Source organism: Leopardus geoffroyi, chromosome B4 (genome assembly GCF_018350155.1).
Source record: "Leopardus geoffroyi isolate Oge1 chromosome B4, O.geoffroyi_Oge1_pat1.0, whole genome shotgun sequence".
Lineage (NCBI taxonomy): Eukaryota > Metazoa > Chordata > Mammalia > Carnivora > Felidae > Leopardus > Leopardus geoffroyi.
In genome coordinates this window covers 73,896,009-73,920,825 of record NC_059341.1, presented here as the reverse complement: position 1 = coordinate 73,920,825, position 24,817 = coordinate 73,896,009, and the positions used below count along the sequence as shown (strand labels likewise).

Below are 24,817 nucleotides of genomic sequence, written 5' to 3'. Positions count from 1 at the left end.
CCACTGGAACACCTTTTTCAGCATGCAGCTTTTGCCATAACCATGTTAAAACTTTTGGTCAATATGAGAAGTGTGTCTAGATATCCACATGAGACGAAAACAATGCATCACATGTTCCTCTCAGAACACGAATTCCAGCTTATATTTCTCTTCCAACAAACCACAACTGTATACAAATATCTAACTGGACAAACAGAGGCACAATCACAATGCTCAAGACAGGAGAAATGTTCAAATAAGTCATTACATTCTCTCCCAACTCATTCTTCCTACTCTTGTTGATGTTATGTTTTGTGTCTTTGACATCTCTGGATCCCCTTACACTATTCTAGGATCTATGACAGCCAATTATACAACTTAGTGTTTCTAAGAATCTAGACAAGAAGGTGTCCTTCTCTAAATTTTAATTCTGTGAATACCACCAGATTCTCTTACAGCCTAAAGCAGTCTTAACATTTTACATACAGAATTTGTCTCTTATGACCTGATAGAAAAAGGGCTTTGTTTTATGTTAGTTTTCAGTTTTCGAAGGGAAGATTTATATTTTGGGAGGAATGGAGAAGATAGTCTTAGAGACTTGGGTGGTTAAAGGCAGAGGTTGTCAGGCTCTTACTACAGGTCCTTTTGTGGGGGTGCAATGCTATGTCTCTTAAACATGGGAGTGGGAGGGTCGTTTCCTTCACCGTGGGAGGACCTCACTGTGCTGCTGTTCAGTGTGGGGAAAAAAATAGGTGAACTCCCTGCTAATATCTTCCCTGACCAACACTTTTCTCCCACTTGCAAAAGAAAAAGAGGTGATAGGAGTTTATGAAGAAATCCTTTTCTTCTTGCCAAGGGCCACAGGCCAGCCGAGCATCACCTACAAAGAGATTCAACCAAGTAGAACATGTTAAGAGGCAACCATGTGTGAGAACCATGTGGTCCCAGGGGCTACTTAGCTGAGTAACCGATGTTTCCTGATAATGTTTCTTTTGCTAATACCCAGTTCTTCTAGGCTTAGGGTCTTTGGTTAATCATTATGTAGACGTTGGTAAGTCTCTCGCCTGCTAGGCACACAGTTCCTGCAAGGCCATGCTCTTTACTCATTAGCCTGGGGCTCAGTGGCAATATCCCCTCTCCTCCCCAGGTCAGTTGCGGGATAACAGACTCAATGGGGGACATGTCAGTCACTCCATGGCGATTCCTAAAATGACATCTATCCTGTCCCCAACTGGAAGTCCATGCTATTCTGTGTCACACAGAATTTCTCTGTGGCTTGTTTCATGCTCATGTAGGAGTTACCAGTGTGTGTTCAGTGTCCCAAAAAGTATGAGTGAGCTCTGAGTGAATTTCATAGCTTGCTTCTTTAAAATAAATATTGTTTATCTCTTCAAGATGAAAGAAAAGTCATACCACAATTGTGTCCTATATCTTCCTATCTGGCAGAGCATACAAAATCATGTTCCATTACCATATCTCAAAACTACTGGATTGGTTAATAAATGCTTGCTCTCAGTTTCTTGAGAAACTATCTATTTCTCGAGTCCCTCAGCCAGAATAGATAATAAGGGACTTACCCTCTTAATCACCCTCCTACTCAAGGATCTTAGCTAGGTCAATCTGTGTCTGAATGCACTTTCTTACAATCGTATCTTAACCTAAATTCCCCTTTTTATTAGCTGGTCAGTTTGGTCTTCACCCAAAGTGTTAGGTTTTTCTATTATTTCTCCCAGTATTTTGTTTTACCTCTACTGAGCTCTGTCCCTCTTTTATGTTTTGTGGCCAATCTCTGGCATTCCATCTACTTTGCAGTTAACCATTCTGTAGTCCCCACTTATCTCCTGATGGCCACACTGCACACAAGAGAAGCAAACTGCCCTGAGAGATGTAAGACAAGAGAGAGCCACAGAGCTGTCTTTCTGCGGGGGGCAAGGGAAGGCACCCAAGGAGGTGACATCTGAGCTGGGCCCAAGGCCAGTGGTTCAGAGGGTGTGCAAGGTGGGGGAAGGGTTGGGAAGAGAGAGCCCACACATGATGTGCCAAGTACCTCTCAATGGCACTTGCTAGAAAAATCATTGCCTTAATTACTCAAATGTTGAATCAACTGCAGTTATGTATTGTTCTAAGGTTATATTTCCCTACCTCAGGAAAGTGAGTGGTTTCACTTCGGGGACTAGAATTTTTTTCTTTTTAGTAAATAGGCTTATTTTCAATTACTAAATATGAACCAAATGATTCAGAAATAATCTGTGTAATCTCCTGCATCATTTTAACTGTGCTTTTTCTTGAGGAGGGTTTGATAATGAGCCGGATGTACTAAAACAAAAACATGAGGTTGTCATTCAAAAAAGTCTTTTTATTTTTCTTATCAAAGTTTTCCCATCAGTTAAAAGAAGTGCTTTTTCTTTAAGAGTAAGGTACCAGGTGCAAAAAAAAGTGGATTATCTTCGTGGTCCAGTGTATAGATTCAAAAGTAGCCACAGAGTCATTAGAGTAATTAGATGAAAAGTACCTTAGACATCATTGAGCCTGTGTCTATGCTATAGGTAAGGAATCTAGGGATGGGAGAAATTGAGCAAGTTGCCTAAAGTCACATAGTCATTGACCTAAGAGTCACAAAAGCCTTTTCCTCAGCCCCCACCCTCACCCTATCCCCTCACCCCTTTCTCACATTTTCTCCCTCGGATGTAACAGAAAGTGCATCATAGACCATAAAAGCTATCTTTCATAATATTGTTTGAAAGTAATCTCAACTGAAATGACCTCAGAGAGCTATTTAGACTTTGAATTATGTAGGGGATTTGCACTGTTAGGGCTACTCTGATTCTAAATAGCAGTTCTTTATTGGGTAGAACATTTTTTTTTTTTTAATTTTTTTTTTTCAACGTTTATTTATTTTTGGGACAGAGAGAGACAGAGCATGAACAGGGGAGGGGCAGAGAGAGAGGGAGACACAGAATCGGAAACAGGCTCCAGGCTCCGAGCCATCAGCCCAGAGCCTGACGCGGGGCTCGAACTCACGGACCGCGAGATCGTGACCTGGCTGAAGCCGGACGCTTAACCGACTGCCCAGGCGCCCCGGGTAGAACATTTTTATTCAGGATTTTAAAGAGGGCATGACTAATAGTTCCCAAAATTTGGGTGCTACTAACGAATAGTGTTAACAATATAAACAAGCCTTTGCCCTTCTAAAAAATGTAAGGTCAGAGTATGTTCTTTTATAGTTATTACAAGATTTATTTTCTTTGCTTTAGGATACTTTTGACTTCTGTGACACTGCTGTCTATATATTCAATAAACCTTCTTTTGATCTGTTCAAAGGAAACAGGTAAGCTGATAATACGTCTATTTTGTGAAAGCCAGGGTACTATGAACAAATGATACCCTCCCAGTTCAGCCACTGATTATTGAAGAGCACTTTGGCTTACAGTCACTTGAAAACCTCTAGTGGTATTTACCCAGAGAAATAGATACAGCACCATAGAAATTAAATTGTCATGAACATTGAGAAAATAGCGTTGCCATTTAAAGTGAACCCTCAATTATACCTGTTTTTCTAGTTTAAGATGACTCCATGTGAAAGGCTTCAGTTTTTCCTTAGTTCTTTGTAAATTCAGAACAAGGATCCCATGTTTTGATATTATAACCTTCACGATTTTAAAAGTAAACAGAGCTTTCATTCTTTTTTTGTGTATATTCCAAGGAGAAAATGTTACTCCCAAGGCAACGTGGGAGTGAGGGTACTGTGGAAAGGCTCCAAGTTCTGGGCAGTGTCCTACCTGAAGTGTTTATTTTCTATTCCTGGGACGAATGGATTCTGTTTGTAATACTCTGACTTTTACATTGGCTAAAACCACATTGGCCAGCTATATTGTACATAGACGGCTCCATTTAACTGGGACATTTTGTAATAGATGGAGGATCTACCATTGTCTAGTTTAAACACCAGTCTTATGAAGGATTAAACAAAGGTTTAATTATAGTCTGACCCATATTGCTTTCTGTAAACATTTTGAAAACATGAGCTGAACCGTCATAAAGAAATATAAACATGTTTTTTTAATGAATGGTTTAACAGTTCAGTATTTACTGAGATGAGCCAGTTGAACACTTAAGGATTTTGCTGTAGCCAAATTATTCTTTTGACAGATTTATCTATTGGTCTCTTTAGTGAGTGGCATATCTTTGAAGTAAATTTTACAAATGATCAAAATTCTGGTGTTGACTATTATAGAATGTTTCTAAGTTTGTTACTCTATTTAGGACACATGAGGCATTCATGGAATATTATTAAGATAATTCCTTGTTAGCCTAATCAGTTCATGTAATTAATTCAAAAGGAAACTTTCATCCCAGTCATCAGGATTTTTATTTTTAAATCAAATCTATATTTTAATGATATGCACCAAACCTGAGAATGAGGTCAGAGTAGGAATTTCCCCCCAGTAAAGTAGGAAGACTCTTTGAGATAGTCAAAAATAAGCCTTACGACGTAACAATTTAATTGGAATGCTTTTGTAAAAAGCCAACCTGAAAAAGGAGAAATAGTGGTCATGTCTGACATTTTAAAATGTCAAGAGGTTGCAACACCTTAACCCTTACAAAGCCATAAAGGCCATTTGTGTAATTTTGAAAAAGACACAGGATAACTTGGGGAATAGTCAATAGAACGATGAAATCTTGGCTTTCTTTAGCTTTTAGAATGCTGTCATTTCTTGTGTCCTCAACTATGATTTTTAAATAGGCTGCATGGTTTATGAGAAGCTGGGAGAACAGGTCTTTGGCACCACAGGGAAGCTCGTAATCTTCGGAGCCACCTCTCTACAGAACACTGGAGGTAAAAAGAACTCGCTTTTCTATACATAACTTTGAAGTATGTGAATATTATTATCTTTTCTAATTCTGGTGGTTGGGTGGCCACATGAATTTTAACAAAATGGAAGCAGTGTCCTTCTCATTGCTTAAATGGCACATGGAAAGTGAAGCAGAGAGAGCACTTACTCAAAACCAAGTATACTGAGTATCTAAAACTGTCTTTGTGTCCTATTGAAGGTCAGTGTAAGAACAGGCTGTTAGCCTTTTATGCAGCCTGCAACGTGAGCCTTAGTATCTCCTTTCTAAAAATGTTCTCATCTTCCTCTAGCAATGCTGAGCTACCTCTTCATCGTAAAAAATGAACTACCCTCTGCCATAAAGTTTCTGATGGGAAAGGAAGAGGCATTTTCGTAAGTTACGGACCATTTTTTTCCCTTTGTGAGATAACTAAAATATTTTTAACTTAAATGTGGACTGACCAAAGTTTGTGTCTTCTGAAAACCGCAGAAACCCTAGCTTTCCCTAGGTTGTTTTTCTCTTTCTTCCTAGCTCCAACAAATTTCCCTGGGGTTATGTAAATGAAAGAAGCAGGGAAAGCTATTTGAATATGAACATTTAAAAGGTAGATTTATCTGTCATGCTGCAAACAATAGATGCTACATCTCCCCAAGCGCCTAAAATCTACGTCTGGTTTCTAGAAAATAGAACAGATAGGGAGTATTTTTAACACAGAAGTATATTTAACACAGAAGTGGAACATGCAACAACATGAAGACCCTAGTCTCTGTCTTGGAGAGCGAAATTTACATGAGCCAACTGGAAAATGCTACCGCTGCACCTGACATATCCCTTGTTTTGACTTCCTTTTTGACTGCTCTTGTTAGTTAGTCTTAGTTTCTCTGTTTTCTTTCAAGGGAGAATCCTAGAAGCCAGAGTTCCTAGTGGTGTAGCACCAGGGCTCAAGGTCAAGTACAAGAGATTAGGGAGAAAGCAATGCCTACCTGTGGTGACTTGTTTTTCAATGGTATTAGCCAAACACAACAAAAAGGAACTTCTCCTTAAATAATTGATCAGACATGTTGTAATCTGACTGAATGCAGTGTATGCATTCAGCTTTGAAACCAGGTAAATAATTCAAAGGAATGCCACAGTTAGCGGATGGGGGGAGGGGAAATAATCCCTTTCTTCCACCACTTGGAAGAGACTGTAGTAAACAGGAGTGGTTGGTTGGGTTATAGTGTTTGGGTAAACCTGAATAATGATAGAAATTCATGGTAAAAATTAATAATAGCAAAAAAAGGCAAAATAATAATAGCAATAATAGAAAATAATGATAGCAAAAAAATTAGTAAAATTGTGAAATGTTACATTTGAGAAAAAATAATACTTTCTAAGAAAATATGACCCAACCGCTTAAACGCCTTTTTCAGAGCCTGGTATGTGGATGGCCGTGTTTTGGTGGTGGTAGTTACCTTTGGCATAATCCTCCCTCTGTGTCTCTTGAAGAACTTAGGTAAGGAACGATCTTGCTTTTATCATAGTCTCTACAGTGCCCAACCCAGATGAATCAGAAACCTAATACAAATGAACAACTTTGCCCTCTACTTTCCCTTGTAGGGTCAAGATTAAGTGAGTGATAAATTACAAGTATTAATCAGGCTTTACTTTAATATGAGATAAAAACACTGGTCAATATGTGACCTCCTCAGCAATCCCTCTACCGGGCTGTGGAGGGAAAAGGGAGGTTCTGGGGTCAGGAACACACACAGTGCTATGTCCAATAGCATAACCTACAGGCTCCTCTGAGAAAAGTTCCAAAAATGGCATTCTCCTTACACAAGATCTTATATATCCTGATTATTTAGATACGTAGATTTTAAAATCTGTTATCAAGACAGAAAGTTGCTTATATTTATCCCCAAAAGTATTCTGAATCACTCTTAAATTATCAGTCTAACCATTTTCAATTATTTGCTTTACTGAGGAGGAAGGGAGAAGTGAAAAGTCAAACTCAATAGATAATCAGTAAGTCCCATCCATTTGGTTCTGACATTTTTTTGTGTGTATTCAGAGACAAATGTGCCTGATGTTATGGGAATTTTACACATTGAGTAATGTGGCCAAACTGCTATCCAATCCAAAATGCATTTCCTTTAATTCTGGGCTAACTCAAGGCAGACATTTACCTTTAAAAACATTTTTTTTTTAATGTTTATATTTATTTTTGAGAGAGACAGAGTGTGAGCAGGGGAGGGGCAGAGAGAGAGGAAGACACAGAATCTGAAGCAGGCTCCAGGCTCCGAACTGTCAGCACAGAGCCCGATGCGGGGCTCAAACCCACCAACTGTGAAATCGTGACCTGAGCCAAAGTCGACATGCAACCGACTGAGCCATCCAGGCACCCCTCAAGGCAGACATTTTTAGATTAACGTTCTCCCCCAAATGATTGCTAACCATAGTGTTTTGTATGAAAAATATCAAGCCTCTGTAGCTGTTCTGTAAAATCTATAAATAGATATTTCTCTCTTTTTTTTTAATGTTTTTATTTGTTGTGAGAGACAGAGAGAGAGAGAGAGAGAGAGGGAGATTGAGAACGCAAGCCAGAGAGGGGCAGAAAGAAAGGAGAAAGAATCCCAATCTGCTGATAGCGCAGAGCCCACTGCAGGGCTCGATCTCAAGAACTGTGAGATCATGACCAGAGCCAAAATTGAGAGTTGGACGCTTAACCACTTGACCACCCAGGTGCCCCTATAAATAGGTATATTTCTTAAAAAATGACTTAATTTTCTGGTTTCGAGGTCTGTGTTTTGGCTTTTCTATGTATATACACATAGCTCTTTGCAGTTTAAGGAGGGAAGGCCTCTTCTTCTCCAGGGATAAGAATAGCGCATCCTCCCAGAAACAACTTAACTCTGCCCATGTGGAGGTTACAGGGGTTGGGGGATTCCAAGGGCAGCCAGAGTGAAGATCCCCAGATGCTCAGTTTATTCCTACAAATCACTTCATCTCCTCTGTGCATCCCCCTCATCTGAGAAGAGAAGCATTATAGCTGATATTCAGTATGTGCACAATAGGTGCATAGTAAAGAACTATTGAGTAGATCAGAGTCAAAGAGTAAATAGATTTGGCAATTGGAATCCATCAGAGTATAGCAAAAGAGAGCAATGACCACATTTGGGAGTCTCTTTTTCCCTAGATCTGGGAATCTGCGTTGTCTGGTGTTATCAGCGAAAACTGGAATCAAAACATTAATATGATGTTTTTATTTAAAGTCACCATTATATTGCCAAATCAAGTAGCACTCTCAATAAGCCTTATATTTACATAAGCATATTTGCATATTATTGGAACTATGCTTGAAATGATGCATTGGAGGAAACAAGGTGATATGTGAAATAATAACAATAAATTTTTTCAACTTTTCTTTTAGGGTATCTTGGCTATACCAGTGGATTTTCTTTGAGCTGTATGGTTTTTTTCCTAATAGTGGTAAGTGCTGACGAAAATGGTTGGCTTGGTTTTGCCATAGTACAAGGCCACACAGCAATTTTTCATTGTTTGGCTTTATTTGATAAAGTCTATATTGTTTTTCCCATATTTCTTAATACCAGGTTATCTACAAGAAATTTCAAATTCCCTGCATTGTTCCAGAGCTAAATTCAACAACAAGTGCTAATTTAACCAATCCTGACATGTGTACACCAAAATATGTTACCTTCAATTCAAAGGTAAGTTTCCCTATCTTTTAAATATAATAAAGAGCATTTTATTGAGGGAATTATATTTTTCATATTTGTAGTTAAATTGCCTTGATGAAAATATTCATTCTCGATAGAACAGCATACCAGTACTTCCAAATTCCCACAATCTAGAGACCTTTGGGAAATAGACAAATATTATATTTCATGCTCTGTCTTTGTCCAGACATGTTTTTGTCCAGTTTACACATAGGGCAACTTTAAGCTTTCTCTGCGAAAATCTCTCTCTGGATAATTGTCTCAGCTCCTCTCTTGCTTGTAGATCTTTAAAAATGATAAATAACATCTTTAGCCCACTGCGCCTTATCTGCTGGTGGCAGAAATACAGATACCACCACAAACTGGCATTTAAGAAACTTGCATACTGTTGAGATATTGTTAATAGTATGGGGAACAGTGGACTATAGAACCAGTCAGGCTTGGATCTAAATCCTTAGGCAAGTTACCAAACCCTGTGAAAAATAGGATTCTGTTCTGTATCTTACGGGATTTTTTAGAATGTGCCTGGTATAGTGCTCGGGCAGAATTGGAGCATGATATATTGTTACTTTTCTTCCTTCTTTTTGCATAAGAAGTCTCACTGAGTTTGAGTTTTAAAAAGTCTTATCTAAGAAAACTAAATAGATCTCTCTCTCTCAACTCTAATGATACAGCCAAAGTAGTGAATGTGGAAGTAGTTTTCTTTTTAGAGCCATCTTTTATGTCTGATTGACATGCCCTATAAAGCAAAGAGCAGTGAAATAGAGGCGGAAGTCCTGGGCATGTCACCTAACCTGTTGGAGGGAGTAAGGAGAAAAGCAGTGGTCTGTCTACTAATCAGTGTGGTTGTAGAGACTCAGTGAAATAACGTAGGAAACATGCTGTGTGACCAGCCAGCACGATGCTATGCCTGAAGTATGTGATATATGCTATAGGTGAGGTGAACCTCGAACCCCTCTGTGCCAAGTGCCTAATGTCTCCAGCTAGATAAGACCTCTTAGAAAAGCTGCTTCTATTTTAGAGATCAAAGCCCTCCTAATAACCAAATAATCCAGGCATTCTGAAGAGCTATCAGACAAAAAGATAGCTCAGAAAGGGGCATCTGGGTGGCTCAGTCTGTTAGACATCCGACTTGGGCTCAGGTCATGATCTCACGATGCATGGGTTCGAGCCCCGGGTCGGGTTCTGTGCTGACAGCTCAGAGCCTGGATCCTGCTTCAGATTCTGTGTCTCCCTCTCTCTCTGCCCCTCTCCAACCCACTCTCTGTCTGTCTCTCAAAAATAACTAAACATATTAATAATAATAAAAAATACTGGAGCTGAATAATGTTTATGGTAAGAATGCTTTTTCTTAATGTTTATTTCTCTCTTCCCAATAGACCGTGTATGCTTTGCCAACCATTGCGTTTGCTTTTGTCTGCCACCCATCAGTCCTGCCGATTTACAGTGAACTTAAAGAGTAAGAGATTTTTTTTCTCCCCTTAATCATTTTTCTCCCCATAATCTCCCTCATTAATGGGAAAATCCTATATTAAAATAAATAGACTTGTATAATGAACCCCACAGACTCATCACCCAGCTTCAGCATTTACTTTCTCACATTCTTGAGCAAGTAGTATATTTAAAAAAAAAAAAAAAAGAGAAAGAAACATCAGAAAGCTGCAGCATATTTTGACCATAAATATATAAAGCGGCCAAGTGTGTGGACTTTTTTGTTAAATTGATTTTTCAGATACTGTGTTACTTAGGCGAGTTCAAGTATTTGTGTTGCTTTACGTAACTTATGCTTATTTTATAAGTGTATAATAATAATCAGGTTGCAAAATGCGCTGTGTCTGATTTGCCTCTTGGTTTAGATGGAAAAGGCTGCTCAATCAGGCAGAAAGAAATTAATGTCAAGGCCACAAACTGGACAAAAGTATATTATTATTCATTTTAAACTCTTAAGATGATTCTATAGATATGTTTTTGATTGCTGTTCTTGAGAAAATTAAAGTCCTGCTTATAAATTCCATCCTGGGTTCTCTTTTTAGCCCACTGTCAGCAGACTTTCCATACAAAAATAGTCATCATGGCATAGTCTTAAGCTCAGCAAATGTATACAATATAGCTGTCTATTTCCATTTTGAAACAAAAATAAAATAGATGTCATTTAGCATTGATTCACTCAGGACTCTTTCATATTTAATTGATATATGGGTAAATTTTGAAATACCTACAGCTACCTATGTGTACATCAATCATAATGTACATCAATCATACTTTATGATCCTATACTTAGGGTATTTACATATGTCTTTAACATCTTTTAAATTTAATAGTCCAGCTTTTAATTTGTAATTTTCTGATGTGTGTAATTCTTAATTTTTCTTGTTTGCCGTATTTCCTGTTATGACACAAACAAAAGTTAGGACTGTCGTGGTCTCTTATTGAGCACAAGTCTTGTAGATTAATTATTTGGGCCATTAAAGCAACTTACAGGTTTGTCCAAACTCTCAGGGTAAACTTGACCTAAGAGTTAGGAGCCCTTCATCATCGTATCCATGACCACTTGTGTACTAATCGCTCTGGAAACGGAGACTTTCTGGTGCATCCCTGGGCTACTCAGTGGGAAAAAAGGAACCTAAACTGCAGCTTTAGCAACAGAACACCTGAGTTCAAGTTCCAGCTTTGCCCCTGATCTCTGGGGCTGGGAGAACAGCATCTGAATTTATTCTGCCCTTTTCCTCGTACATGCTGAGTATGGAGATAATATCAAAAACAAATACTAAAAAATATTCTCTGCCCTTCAGATGAGAACCTGATATTCTTTCAAAAGAATGGGGAAGAACACTCAAGGGATTGTTAGTTCCATGAATCTCTCTGTCACAATACCCATTTGGTATAAAAGACGTTATTCTAAGCTGGCGAAATTGCAGGGGGCAGGGGAGGGTTCGGGAAAGGGAGGTAATTTCAGCTGGTCAGATCTGTCCTAGCCTGATAGAAGGCTGTTATTATTCTTCAGTATTAACATTGGCGCTTAAATTCAGTAACATGGTTGTTAATTTTTAAAATTCCTTTATCTTTGTTCATAGTCGATCACAGAAAAAGATGCAGATGGTTTCCAACATCTCCTTTTTCGCCATGTTTGTTATGTACTTCCTGACTGCCATTTTTGGCTACTTGACATTCTATGGTAAGTGGCTTCTGTTAGCACATAAATAGAGGTGTTTGTAAATAAATCAGCGAAAATTAGTATCCAAATAACTTTAAAAAAAAATTTTTTTTTAACGTTTTATTTATTTTTGAGACAGAGAGAGACAGAGCATGAATGGGGGAGGGGTAGAGAGAGAGGGAGACCCAGAATCGTAAGCAGGCTCCAGGCTCTGAGTCATCAGCCCAGAGCCCAACGCGGGGCTCGAACTCACGAACCGCGAGATCGTGACCTGAGCTGAAGTCGGACGCTTAACCGACTGAGCCACCCAGGCGCCCCCCAAATAACTTTTAACATGATAGCCCAAAAAAGCCACAAATCTACCCATTGATTTTGCTGGTCTTTCCTTATACAAATGGTGATGACTCCTTTATATATCTGTGCAGACTGCACAGTAGAATAATTACTGAAACAAGATACTGTATTTTTTTTCTCCTACTACTGTCTTTAAAAGAAATTGCATTTTATAAGTATTCTACCTTTACCGAGGAAAGTTTAAAACTATACCAGAGGAGGCTTTCTTAATTGCTATTGCGAATTGGGTCAGATTCCATTAATAGAAAAGAGACAGAGACAGATTTTGCAAGTGAGAAAGAGCAGGGCGCTACCCTCCTGACACTTGTGTTAATTAAAAATAAAATGCCTGACTGTTCGCTGCAATTTGGAGCCCTGCAAAGATTTGAAGGAATGGCAGAGAAGGTTAAAAGGAATGAAACCTGAAAAAGAGATATACTGTATTTCATTTGTAATTTATTGACCTTGTATGAATAGTTTACCTTCTTTTACTAAGTCTTCATCCTCTCCTATTCAAATTATCCTCCAGCTGTATTTAACATGTTTCATTATTATTATAATTTGGGACCTGATTTAAATTTGAATACATATATTTCACATTGTTCTCTATTAAATAATATTTCTCTGGGACATTTTTTTTTTTTCATAAACACAAACGCCTCAAAATTTAAACATGTTTAGAGATGATTAATTCAGCCTGGAGAGAAAGGCTACCCTGATTATATAGTTGTATTATTACCATTTTCACAAGCAGTGGCAGACAGCATTGTCTGATGAATCCATAAATGCCACATTAAATTTTTGCATAAAAATGGTGTTTCTTAGTTTCCTGCAGAGTTGCAGGCCTGGGAGAGGGGGTGGTAAAGGGAGGGAGGGAGAGCTTCATGTTAGTTGAACAGTCTCACTGTTATCTTGTTCAAGCTTTGAGTTTTCTTTGCAAATCCATTTCTTTTTCCACATAAAGTAGAATACAAACCCTTTCATACTCTTAGGTTAAAGCGAAAGGCTCAGCTATTTTTAGATGGTTATGAGTTTTAAATCAAGAAAATTAAAACCAATGAGATTTTTATTACAACCTAGGCTCCTTTTTCCAAAACTGAGGCCAGTCTATGGCCCAGCATAGAATTGGAATCCCACCCCCAGACTCTTGAGATTGGTTCATTCTAGCTTTGGTTGTCTTTGAAATAACATTCAGAAGCTCAGAGTTAAGAAAAAGTTCAAAGTGGTACAGAAGCTAAATACTTTTTTTAAATAAGAAAACCATAACATGAAAGAGAATTACTTCCTGATTGTGGTGAAGTTCCATTAGAACCTCTGTTGCTTGGCCACTGGAAGTTGTGTGAAAAGAGGAGGGTTTGAAAAACGCTCTATGTAGCCCATACATAGTCCCCTCAGCAAGACTGCAGCAATTTGGCATTGTTTGATGAGCGGCAACAAGGGAGGGAAAATCTAGATTATTAGAAGGGGTTTTAAAGCATTTTAAAACATTTTTTAAAATATTAATTTTTGAGAGAGAGGGAGTGCGTGTGAGTGAGGCAGGGGCAGAGAGAGAGAGGGAGACAGAGGATCCGGCGTGGGCTCTGCACTGAGAGCAGAGAGCCCAACACGGGACGCAAACCCACAAACTCTAAGGTCATGAGCTGAGCCAAAGTCGGACGCTTAACTGACTGAGCCACTCAGGTGCTCCAGAAGGGTTTTGTTCTTCAGCTGTATGTTATTTTTAATCCCAGTTCACACCTAGGTTGAATTTAGTATAAATTAAGCATCCCTACACTGTGTAGCTTCTTTCTAGTGATTACTATAAATTCCTTTTGAAGTTACATATGGACAGGTGGAGCATGTCTCACACCGGGGATTTTTCTTTTCAACTTTATAAATTGTTTTAATAGTTATTTCAACACCCAGAACATTGCTTTCCTTGCCCTTTAGTTTATAAATTCTTTGATGTTCAGAAAAACTGTCATTCGGCCATGTGCTTTCTTTCTAATACTCTCTTTTCCTCGGTTTAGAAAATGTGCAATCAGACCTCCTTCACAAGTACCAGAGTAAAGATGACATTCTCATCCTGACAGTGCGGCTGGCTGTAATTGTTGCTGTCATCCTCACAGTGCCGGTGTTATTCTTCACGGTGAGTAAAAGGCCTCGGTGCAATATGAGAAAAGTTGAGGTCTCGCCTTTCCTTCTGTGTTAAGGAGGCTGTTCCAGAGAAAGCCTGCTGCAGGTAACTATCCTGTGTCACTGAAACTGTATCAGGAAAGGACCCCGAGACTCGGTTGAGGCTCTTCAGAAAGAAAGTAGGATCAGTGAGATAGGGTAGCCTTTGATGGAATTAATCTTAATTCTAATTAATCTGTTCCTCCTTTACAGAGAAATGTAGATAGAATGTTTGAATCTTGATTGTCCATGATGAGAGAACATAAAAGGACCAGAAGAGAATACTTAGTCATAGATAAAAACAGAAATTACCAGGGGTGCCTGGGTGGCTCAGTCGGTTAAGTGTCCAACTTCGGCTCAGGTCATGCATGATCTCATCATGGTTCGTGAGTTTGAGCCCTGTGTTGGGCTCTGTGCTGACAGCTCAGAGCCTGGAGCCTGCTTCAGATTCTACCTCTCCCTCCCTGTCTCTCTCTCTCTCTCTCTTTTTCTCTCTCTCTCTCTCTCGGCCTCTCCCCCACTTGTGCTCTGTCTCTCTCTCTCTCTATCAAAAATAAATAAACATTAAAAAAATGTTTTTAAAAAGTGGGGGGCACCTGGGTGGCTCAGTTGGTTAAGTGTCTGGCTTCAGCTCAGGTCATGATCTCGTGCTTCATGGGTTCAAGCCCCACATCAGGCTCTGTGCTGACAGCTCAGAGCCTGGAGCCTGTCAGATTCTGTGTCTTCCTCTCTCTCTGACCCTCCCCCTCTTGCACTCTGTCTCTCAAAAATGAATAAATATTAAAAAAATATATTTATCAGGGCCCCTGGGTAGCTCAGTCAGTTAAGCTTCTGACTCTTGATTTCGGCTCAGGCCATGACTTCATGGTTCATGAGTTTGAGCCCCTCATGAGGCTCACACCCTCTCCCTCTCTCTCTGCCCCTCCCCCTACTCTCTCTATCTCAAAATAAATAAATAAACTTAAAAACACACACACACACAGAAATTATTCCCCACAAAAGAAAACTACCTATTTATAAATAAAAATACCTGCCTGAAATCAAGACCCCTGGTTGTAATACTGCACAAGGTCTTAGAAAACACTTCACAGATTCCCATGCACCAGTATGTTCGTTTCTGCTGAGAATGTGAGGGTTGCCGGGCCAGAGGCCCTCACAGAATCTTTGTTTTTTGATCCTGTAGGTTCGTTCATCTTTATTTGAACTGGCTAAGAAAACAAAGTTTAATTTATGTCGTCATGTCTTGGTTACCTTCATACTCTTGGTTATTATCAACTTGTTGGTGATCTTCATACCCTCCATGAAGGATATTTTTGGAGTCGTAGGTATGGCTTTATTTTATGCTCCTCATTCTACAACAGCTGCTTAGAATGCTACAGTTTCACCGTAACAACTTCAAACTTTTTTTTTTCTTATTTTACAGGAGTTACATCTGCTAATATGCTTATTTTCATTCTTCCTTCATCTCTTTATTTAAAAATCACAAGTCAGGATGGAGATAAAGGGACTCAAAGAATTTGGGTATGTCTCATGCCGGCTACTCTAAGTTTTCTGATTAGTTTTTCATTTAAATTTACCAAATTAATAGTCCATCTCCACCACCTAATCCTACTGTTAGTGACCTCAAAAGGGGACACCAGTCCTATAGTTTTCCCCTTTGGGAGATTTAAAATATCACATCAGAATCTTCTCTGTTCTCTCAAAATGTGTTACTCTTACTGTGCCTTAGCTTTTGCTCTGAACTAGGGTTAGGGCCAGCTGTCATCCTATTTCTCTGTAAGGCAATGCTTTGTCTTTATCAAGACAGGAAAGGGAAAGAGACTCAAAGATTTCATGTAGCCCACTGTTTTCTGTAGAATTCCTAGTCATGCAACTCCTTCCGACAACCCAGGGAACATGGGACACCTTAATTAAGGTGGCTGAGTTAGCTTAAAGAGCCTTTTTATGATTTGACAAAAATGCTTTGGAACAACAGACCTGGATTCAGAAACTACCTTTCTATATTGGGATTCTTGTTTCCAGGTCTGGTGAAGTTCAAAGGCATCTTGGAGGTGGTGCACTTGGAGAAAGTGAGGGAAGCAGGGGTGAAGTGGCTGCTACATGAGTACCTTCTGGAGCACCATTTTGTTTGGCCTCGGAGAAGGCTTCTCAGCTGCCCTCCCAAATAGTGTAAGCGCTCCAACTGCACGTATTACAGAGTCAGCAGAGATGTAGGCAGGAGGGATCATCCTTGTACATTTAGGAGAGGCAGCATTGATGCTGATACAGCACCTACCTCCCCAACAGGATTATCCCTGAAGCCGTAAGTCCCAAACCCTTCTAAACCTTCCCAGTAGGGGTTTCACAAGGACAGAGAAGGAGCAGTCACTTTGGCACAGCAGTAAAATATACTCAGATTAAATCAGAAAATGGTAGAGGCCTGTTGCCCATGAATTTGCTGGGCCTCCCCAACCCTGCTCCCCTGTTAAAGCTGGGCATAGGATCTACCAGATAGCATTAGACAAGGGATCCTGTCCATGTGGGGCCCCACTGGGAGTCAGACCAGCTCTCTGACGGTAAAGTCTGTACAACTGCACCATTCACCTTTTCTCCTTCCCTTAGCTCTGTCCTCCAGGCTCCAGTCCAGCCCCTTGGCTCTTCTGTTGCTTTATCCTTCTCCCTGCAAAGCTCTCATTGGACACTTTTAAGGCCAAGCAATTTCTAATCTCATGTTCTTCAGATTCTGGATTTAGTAACCTATCCCCACGCTGGCCTTCCTCAACCCTTAAAATAACTTAGTTGTGGATACTCATTTCCTATTTCACTTGATCAAATCTACTTTGCTCTTTTATATCTTTTCCCCCCACTTTTTCAAACAGAAATGTTTGCCTGCCAGTGATAACCTAGGTTGGTTGATAAAAAGCAACAAAATGACGTGTATGGTTTTAAAGGCCATTTTCCCCTTTTAGTTGTAGTCTGAGTTTGAAAGAAACTGTAAGGATACCCAGTGCGTTACAGAATGGATTCATTCTGAGGTGACCATGAAGTCAAAGAACTAGAATGGAGAGGATGGCCTGCATAGCTTAGTCCTTGTTTCCCCATCCTTGGAGAATCAGATCCATACAGCCTTGGAATGATTCTCACAGGTCAGCAATGGCTTTAACAAACCCCAAATACAAGGGGACACAAAAAGAGAGGGAAGGCATTTCTATTTTTTTCCCAGGTGTATGTGGTTGGCTTCACTGAAAATATCCTTGCCTTTGTGTTGCTCCAGGCTGCCCTCTTCTTGGGCCTGGGGGTGTTGTTTTCCCTGGTCAGCATCCCATTGGTCATCTATGACTGGGCCTGCTCATCAAATAGTGACGAAGGCCACTGAGACCAGCTGAGGACAGGAGACATTTCCAGACCGCTGCTCGGCCATGTCACCCCACATCAGCAATCTTCATCACTTCTTTTGCAAGTTTACAGAAGCAAACAGAAATTCACAAGATACTTAAAATGGAATAACATTTTGGTAGCAAAACAGAAACCAGTTTCTATAATGGTTCCAGTCCCTCTAAGATTTCAGATCAATTTAAGGATTGTGGATATTTTTTTTTTTTTTAAGTTTCATGCAATTGTGTATCTCCGTGCTCTTCACAGTTATTTTTCACTCTTCTAACTGTATTTTTTTGTGACTTCCTGGTCCCTTAAAACTTTGAAAACATGATCATCAATCATGTTTATTTATTACACATCCAGATTCTGTAATAATTTTCCTGCCGATGTTCCACTCACATCATCTGTACCTTTTTAGAAAAGAATCTTGAATTGTATATAGTTATTTTGCTTTACAGAAAAAAAAAAAATGGTTTCATAAGTATTTTGCCTACTTTGGTTAACATAGCACACAGGGATACTTGTAAGAGAGTGACAGGGTGTGTACCATTGCTGGATCAGAACCTGCCCAATATTTGAGGTGGCTCTGATCACCCGGCAGCCGGGGGCTCTAGCAGTCCAGTGGCCTCATTGGTACTACATCCTGCTTTATGCAGAGACATTCTCCAATGAGTGTTCTCAGCTGGGAAGGGGGTGAGAATGACTTCTTACCTTGGTAAACATATTAAACCACACATTTGGGTTACCTAGCAAGTGAAGTTTTGTTTCTCTCTTGGCAAATTGTGTCAAAGTTACTCTAAGCTGAGTCACCTTCCACTGAGGGAGACCCATGACACCTTTGTAATAAATTGAGAAGCAAGAGTATCCAAAATGCTTAAGAAAATATTCCTCTGATACAAATAGCCTTCAACCCTACACCTGTATTGTTGAAAGGAGAAAAAACATTTTCTTAAATTATGAACCCAGCAGCTTTTACTCATGTCCACCAGCTTTTTGCACAGGGAATAATGTGTATCTAGCCAAGGACGATCTAAGAGAAGTAATTCCTGTTTTATATTGGGTACTTCAGGGGGGTCTTTAAAAGACTTGTTTTATATCTATAAATTTAGGTTATTACAAATATAAGATTTTTGTACCTTAAATATAAGCCTCATTCCTATTTCTTCTCCATTAACAATCCACCCAGAGTCTTGAAAAAAAAAAAAAAAACGAAAAAAAGAAAAGAAACACAGCACCCTCAGAAATAGCCTTTGAGAAGAACTTGTGACAAAATCAGTGTACCTTCCTTCCCTCAGATGGGGACTCTGGTGCCTGTGCTGTTTCTTCTTCTTGTCCCTAACCAAGGAGTGGGCCATTACTGCCTGCCTGACGTGACCCACACAGAGGACAGAGTTGCCTCACACTCTTATCCCAGCCCCACTGTCCCCTAAACAGGGTAGAGGGAAAATCCACAGAGACTGAAAAAGAAGAGAGTTGGGGACAAGTCACACAGCTTGGAAAGTTGGGGGAAAGTAAGGAAACCTAGAACCACATGTTCCCTAAGCTGGACAATCACCTGTGATTGGACAGTCTATATCACACAGTAAGAAATGTTTGTGTTCTGTGAGCTGGTCTCTTGAAACAGGATTTGTATTTCATTTATATTCTGGTTGAATTTCTCAAACACCTAAGTTCACCGAGCACGGATTTCTTATCCAGAGATCAGAATCTAACTGCAGACTCTTAGCAGGATTTCCAAGCACTTAGCTCTGAGTTCTGTTCCTCCTTCACTCAAATCCCCAAAGGCCTCTGCTCACCATTCACTGGAAGTAACAAGGAACTGTCCGTTCCCCCTTTACAGACTAATGTCCCATAGAAAAGGCATCATCAAAGTACCTTGTTGTGATCCTCTTTGGGAGAAGGAAAGGTTGTTTCCTGCATTTCCTGGTAGGATCATTATAGCTTTTAATGTAATGCTCCTGAATTACATCCACATTAGGTCAGACAGAGTCCAGGTAATTAGATATGAATGCCTACCTATACATGAATACCTAACCTAGTAAAATCCACAGCCACCTCTGTCCCTTTCAGCAGTATCTTCCCGAGTAGTGAAATAGCCAGGTAGTGGACTGACCCTCCATAAAAAAATACATAGTTTAGTTTACAAGCAATATTAGGCTACTTTGTATTTTCCTCATTAATTTATAACAATTTCTTTTACACTCACAAAGTCAGTTTAGAAAATTATCATGAACTCTTGGGATGTGTAGTGGTATTTTTGGATCTCTGGATTTTATGTGTCAGCACAAGGAATTTTTATTATTATTTAAAATATTTATTTAGAGGAGGCACGTTGTTGATGTCTGTGATACCATGGGTTTTTAAAATCTTCTTTGTGTGTGATCTAAGTTCATTATCGACTGAATATAATAGACCCCACTGTTCATTTGTTATATACCGCTGATTAATTACATCATTTGTGTGGGATTAGCTGTCAATGTACTGCAATAATTCTTGTTCAGAATAGTGAACTGGTAGCCAAAAATACATGTATCACAGATGTTAGGTAGAATTTAAACAACAGTCAAGTGCTATAGAAGTTTTTTCTGCTAAATTAGTAGACTAAAGAATATTATACCTTAGCCATTGGGAGCAGCACGTTTTCCTTTGGTAGATAGAACCTTAACACTAGTGAACAGTGCCAGTTTCATACTTTGGATTTAGAACTGTTCTCTAGTTCTTATAACACAATATACTGTAAATCCCTAATTTACTTAACGTTACTTACTGGGAGTGGAGTAGTAAACTGTGTACAGGAAAGAAATCTAGTCTTGTTAAACACGGGCTGTCCCCAATTTATAAGCAGATCATGTTACAAAGCCCTGTTAGTTGGTTGTTTGCAAGCCAGAATGTATTTTCCTCCAGGAACTATGTTATACATGGTGTTTAGGCTCCCAGAGCAGCTAGGAAAGATGATCAGACCCATGGTTTAGCAGAATAGGATAATGTAACATGATTGCTAAAAAGCCTAACCACCAAAAATAATATTGTTTCTAAGGAGTATTTGTTCAGAGTTGCCAAGAATATGTCATTCCTGTGAATGAAGTCTGGACTGCCCACGCCAGCCACACACCAGATGCTGGGTGGTGGGGGTAGAGCCACCACCAGTTAGTGGTGACCACAGTGGCCTGAAGCAGGGTGTCCAGCACAGGAGGGGGAGAATAAATCCAGGGCCACCAGCGAGGCACCAGAGAGCCTGGTGGTAGAAGGAGGATGAAGGAGGATGAGGGGACCTCTTGTGGGCTGGAAACCACCAGGGACGTGCCTCCCCTGCTATCCTTTCTTTTGCCTGGAGTTCTCAGGCTTGGCCTGACTCTTCTGTTCATAGGACCTGTTGCTCCTATCGTTTGTCTCCTTCCCTGCCCATTACAGAACAGGATGCTGCTGCCTAGCTTCTCCTATATGCCAGTCGTTGAAGCACACAGCACTTTTAATGGGTTTAGTGCTTACAAACCATTGTTTAACTGCCTAGTAATCAGATCGGTGTAAAAAAGCTCTCTGCTGACCTTCCTTCTTTATACTTCCAGACCGTGTTGAGAAAGGTGCACATGGGTGATGGTCATGGGGCTGGGGGTGGACAAGAAGCTGTGGTAAGATTCCTCAGTGTCTCAGGGGGCACGTGAGACAGTTGCCCTGCAACGGACTTCTTTCTGGAGTTGGACTCAGGCCTCTAAGCCAGTGGTTCTCAAAGTATGGCCCCCAGATCAGCAGCGACAGCATCACCTGAGGCCTTGTCAGAATGCAGGTTCTTGGGCCCCACCCCAGAACTAATGAAATCAGAAGTTGTCAGGGTGGAAGCCTTCAGCAGTCCGGGTTTGAATGAGCCCTTTGGGCAATCTTGATACACATCAAGTTTGAGAACCACTCCAGGTCACTTTGTCTTTCATTTGTTCTCCCCATTAGTCCTACCTCAGAGTATGTTACCTAGGAAACGCTGGTGCAGGTGTACAATCATAAAGGAAGGCTGCCTGCACTCGGGGGTATCTGGGCTGAGGCACGCTGAGATTACATTTTTTGAAGCTGCGAAGGAGGTGAGGTGTGTGTGTGTGTGTGTGTGTGTGTGGAGAATGAAAAGAAAACACACTCTGTACATGCATTCTTGGATACTGAATTCGTGTCATGAGTAAGCTCTCCACAGTGTTGGTGTGCGTTGTGTAATGACCCATTCTGTCCCTCTTTTAAATTGAATTCTCTAGAAAGTTCTGCACTTCATAAGCATCTCCAAGCTGCTCGGAAAAGGATGTAGAGCCCAGTCCATTTCAATAGATCGGAATGCTGAAGGGCACATTTATTGGAGTGGAGAGGAAGTTGATGATAAGATCAGATTTGATTTTATGCCTTAGAGCAAAAGCCATTAGTTTCCCTCAGTTTATCAATGTAAATGGCTTGAGGCTTAGAAAGGGCGGAAGCTTTAAGAATAGAATTCCTCCATTCTGGTTGTGTAAACTTGTAGCTGCTCTCAAAACAAAGAAGGTACAGGCTATATCATTTAGCAATGCTAATACATGGTTTTCCTTAGGGATGGCAGATCTGAGAATCCTTTAGCGAAGAACACACTTCCTCTAAAATACACACAGTGGATTATTTATGATGACATAGGGCTTTCAGGTACAAATTGGGAATGGGGTGGCTAACAACTGAAAAATACCACTAAATCTAGAAGGGAAAGTTCTTGAAAATTGTAAAATTCACAAGGCTCAGACACTCTCCTTCTTTAGGGTTTTCTCAGAGGAAGGGCTTTGAACTGGGCCTGGCTGTCTACAAGTTTGAATTTGTGTTTTTAAAAGGAAGAATCTATGCAGCTGAGGTTTATTGTAGGAAGTACTTCGTTTGTATGTAAATATGTTGTAAATAAACAGGAGGCTGTATATTTTTTCAGTCGTTGGTCCACACTGAAATAGAAGTCTGCATATCAAGAATCTAGTCTACATATCAAGAATAAATGTTGTCCTAGATATTAGTGGTTTTGTTTGGGAACTAGACAAATTTACATTCTCTCCCAGGTAACATTGTTCTCTCAGTGTAAACTTGGAATCTAAAAATCTTAATTGTTTTAGAAAGCAAAATGTCTGAGAAATAGCTGTAATGATTTCTTATACTGGTATTAAGCTCAGTTATTTAAGAGATAATCCTCTGAGCTACAAATAAGGAATAATTATACCCAAGTTATTGTCATATAGATATACTCAAAATGACAAATTGTTTCTTCATACTGCTCTTTCACTGTTAACACTGATACCACTATACAGTGTTTATAAAAACAGAAGTTGGGGAGAATTTTTTCCAAAATTGAATTGCTGCATTTCCCAAACTTTGGGATCTTTGAAAGGGGGGAAAAACCTGCACATTGACTATGAACATGAATTTGAAGGGGCGGGGGGGGGAAGGACCATTTTATCAAGTTTTTGAAAATCTCGCATGTCTGCCTTTCATTTTCAGTGTTGACGCCAACATAGACTGTCTGAAGCCATTTTCACCCAAAACATTTGAATCTTGATCATTGGTACTTAATCCACTCTCCAGAGTCCAGTTGTATTTTAGACTTCATATAAGTCCAATATATGTAGCACACCACAGTTTTATTAATGTAAAAACTTGTAAATGACTTTCAGATGGGTGATAGAAGTGAATGTCACAAGTCACAAAATTTTGCTATTCATGGTTAATCAAATAGTTTATTTTCCCCCCAGGATGTGGTGTAAATAAAGAAATATAAGAAGTTCTGTTCTATAATTGTTCTGTTAACATAGTTTTTAAACATTAAAAATGTGAACTAAAAGTATTTTTGAACTTGCCTTCATTCTTTTGGGATGCAATACTAAAATGGGGGGGCATTTGGTTGTTGGAGACAGATTTGCACACATTCGTCAGTGTTCTAGAACACTGTATGTTCATGAGAGCTTATATTTACCTCCCCAAACTTAAAGTACTTCTGATAGAAATCTATCTGATCTGAAACATTACATATTTCTCCATTCCTTGTAATCAGAGTAGGTTGAACATAATTCTTTCTTTTTAAACTCAGGTTCTTCTTTATGAATATTAATTTCTGTGGTATGTTGTAATCGAGACTTTAGTCTTCCTCTACTCATATTGTAGCCACCATAAAACAGAAACTTCTATCAGTACTTCCATTTCTCCAGGAACTATTAAGAGAAAAGCTTCTGCAGCCTGGCCTTTGCTTTGTCGATCACTTACTCCTCCTCTCCATGATCTTAGGAAAGTTTTATCAGATCAGCAACATGGCCAGAGTCTGGTACCCAAATTCCATTTTTGGACAGGGTTACGGCAAAAACAACCTCATATGACTGGGTATGAGGCCCTTCTTGACTCTCCCTGAGCTGCCTGGTTGATAGCCAATTCTGCAGAGCACATGTGGATCTCAAGGTGGAAATTTGGGGCACAGGAGTCCAAGCTGTGCATTCCAATTTAGCTTCATCAACAATAAAGTTGATATTTTTATGCATATGAGCCTCTTGTCTCTATATCTTAATTGATCAAAACTCCAAAGGTAAAGGGTGTAAGTAATTATTACTTTTCAAACTCAAGCAGTCGTTAAAAGTATGAACACCCAAAAGGCCATTGAGTGCACGAGCTGGTTTTGTTCTAAATCAAAAGGTCTAATCCACTAGTGGTTTTGATAGTTCTGACTTCTTCCACTATCCATGAATGTCTGCCATTACCGTTCTAGTCTGCTCTGTTTTATATATAATTGTTGGGGTAAGAGTTATTCTCTACCTCCCCTAGGGAATAAACTACGGGTTTACTAACCCTGCAACTCAGAAGACCTGTTCGCCTACCTTCTGGACCTCTAGTTGTATTCTGTCTGAGTAGGATAGTCTGGAAGGAGTTATGAGGCCCAAATAACTGGGCCAACTTTTTGTATACCAACGTTTTATCTTTAAATGGTTTACATTTTAGACTAATCCAAATCGGCAGGGTAATCTCTTCTTCCTCTATGGGCTCAGTGCAACATCAAAATAACCTGTCAGATTATCAAAGCATATTATAAAGCTACTGCACTTACAACAGATTTTTACTGATGTGGAAATAAATGACTGGGTCATAACAGCACATAAATGGCCCAAATAACATCAGAACAGTGGCCTTTAAATCAATAGGGAAAGTAAGGGTTACTCAATAAATACTGAAAAAAGGACTAGCTTTTAGAAGAAAAGTAAATCTAGGTCCCTGTTTTACCCCTTATATCTAAAGAGCTCAAATATATTTAAGACTTTAAACACAACAC

General features: G+C 39.6%; 1 protein-coding gene across 2 annotated transcripts in view; it reads left to right on the top strand.

Moving 5' to 3' along the window:
* Positions 1–23,350, top strand: part of SLC38A1 (solute carrier family 38 member 1) — a 70,181-nt gene extending 46,831 nt beyond the window's left edge. For both annotated transcript variants that reach the window (XM_045466609.1, XM_045466608.1), the window contains exons 6-17: positions 3,234–3,307; positions 4,724–4,816; positions 5,123–5,204; positions 6,225–6,307; positions 8,225–8,283; positions 8,406–8,522; positions 9,911–9,990; positions 11,606–11,706; positions 14,028–14,146; positions 15,356–15,497; positions 15,596–15,693; positions 17,426–23,350. In XM_045466609.1, the coding sequence (XP_045322565.1) occupies positions 3,234–3,307; positions 4,724–4,816; positions 5,123–5,204; positions 6,225–6,307; positions 8,225–8,283; positions 8,406–8,522; positions 9,911–9,990; positions 11,606–11,706; positions 14,028–14,146; positions 15,356–15,497; positions 15,596–15,693; positions 17,426–17,527 (1,150 nt within the window). In that variant the 3' untranslated portion in view covers positions 17,528–23,350. The remainder of the gene's footprint in view (positions 1–3,233; positions 3,308–4,723; positions 4,817–5,122; positions 5,205–6,224; positions 6,308–8,224; positions 8,284–8,405; positions 8,523–9,910; positions 9,991–11,605; positions 11,707–14,027; positions 14,147–15,355; positions 15,498–15,595; positions 15,694–17,425) is intronic.
* Positions 23,351–24,817: the final 1,467 nt, after the last annotated feature.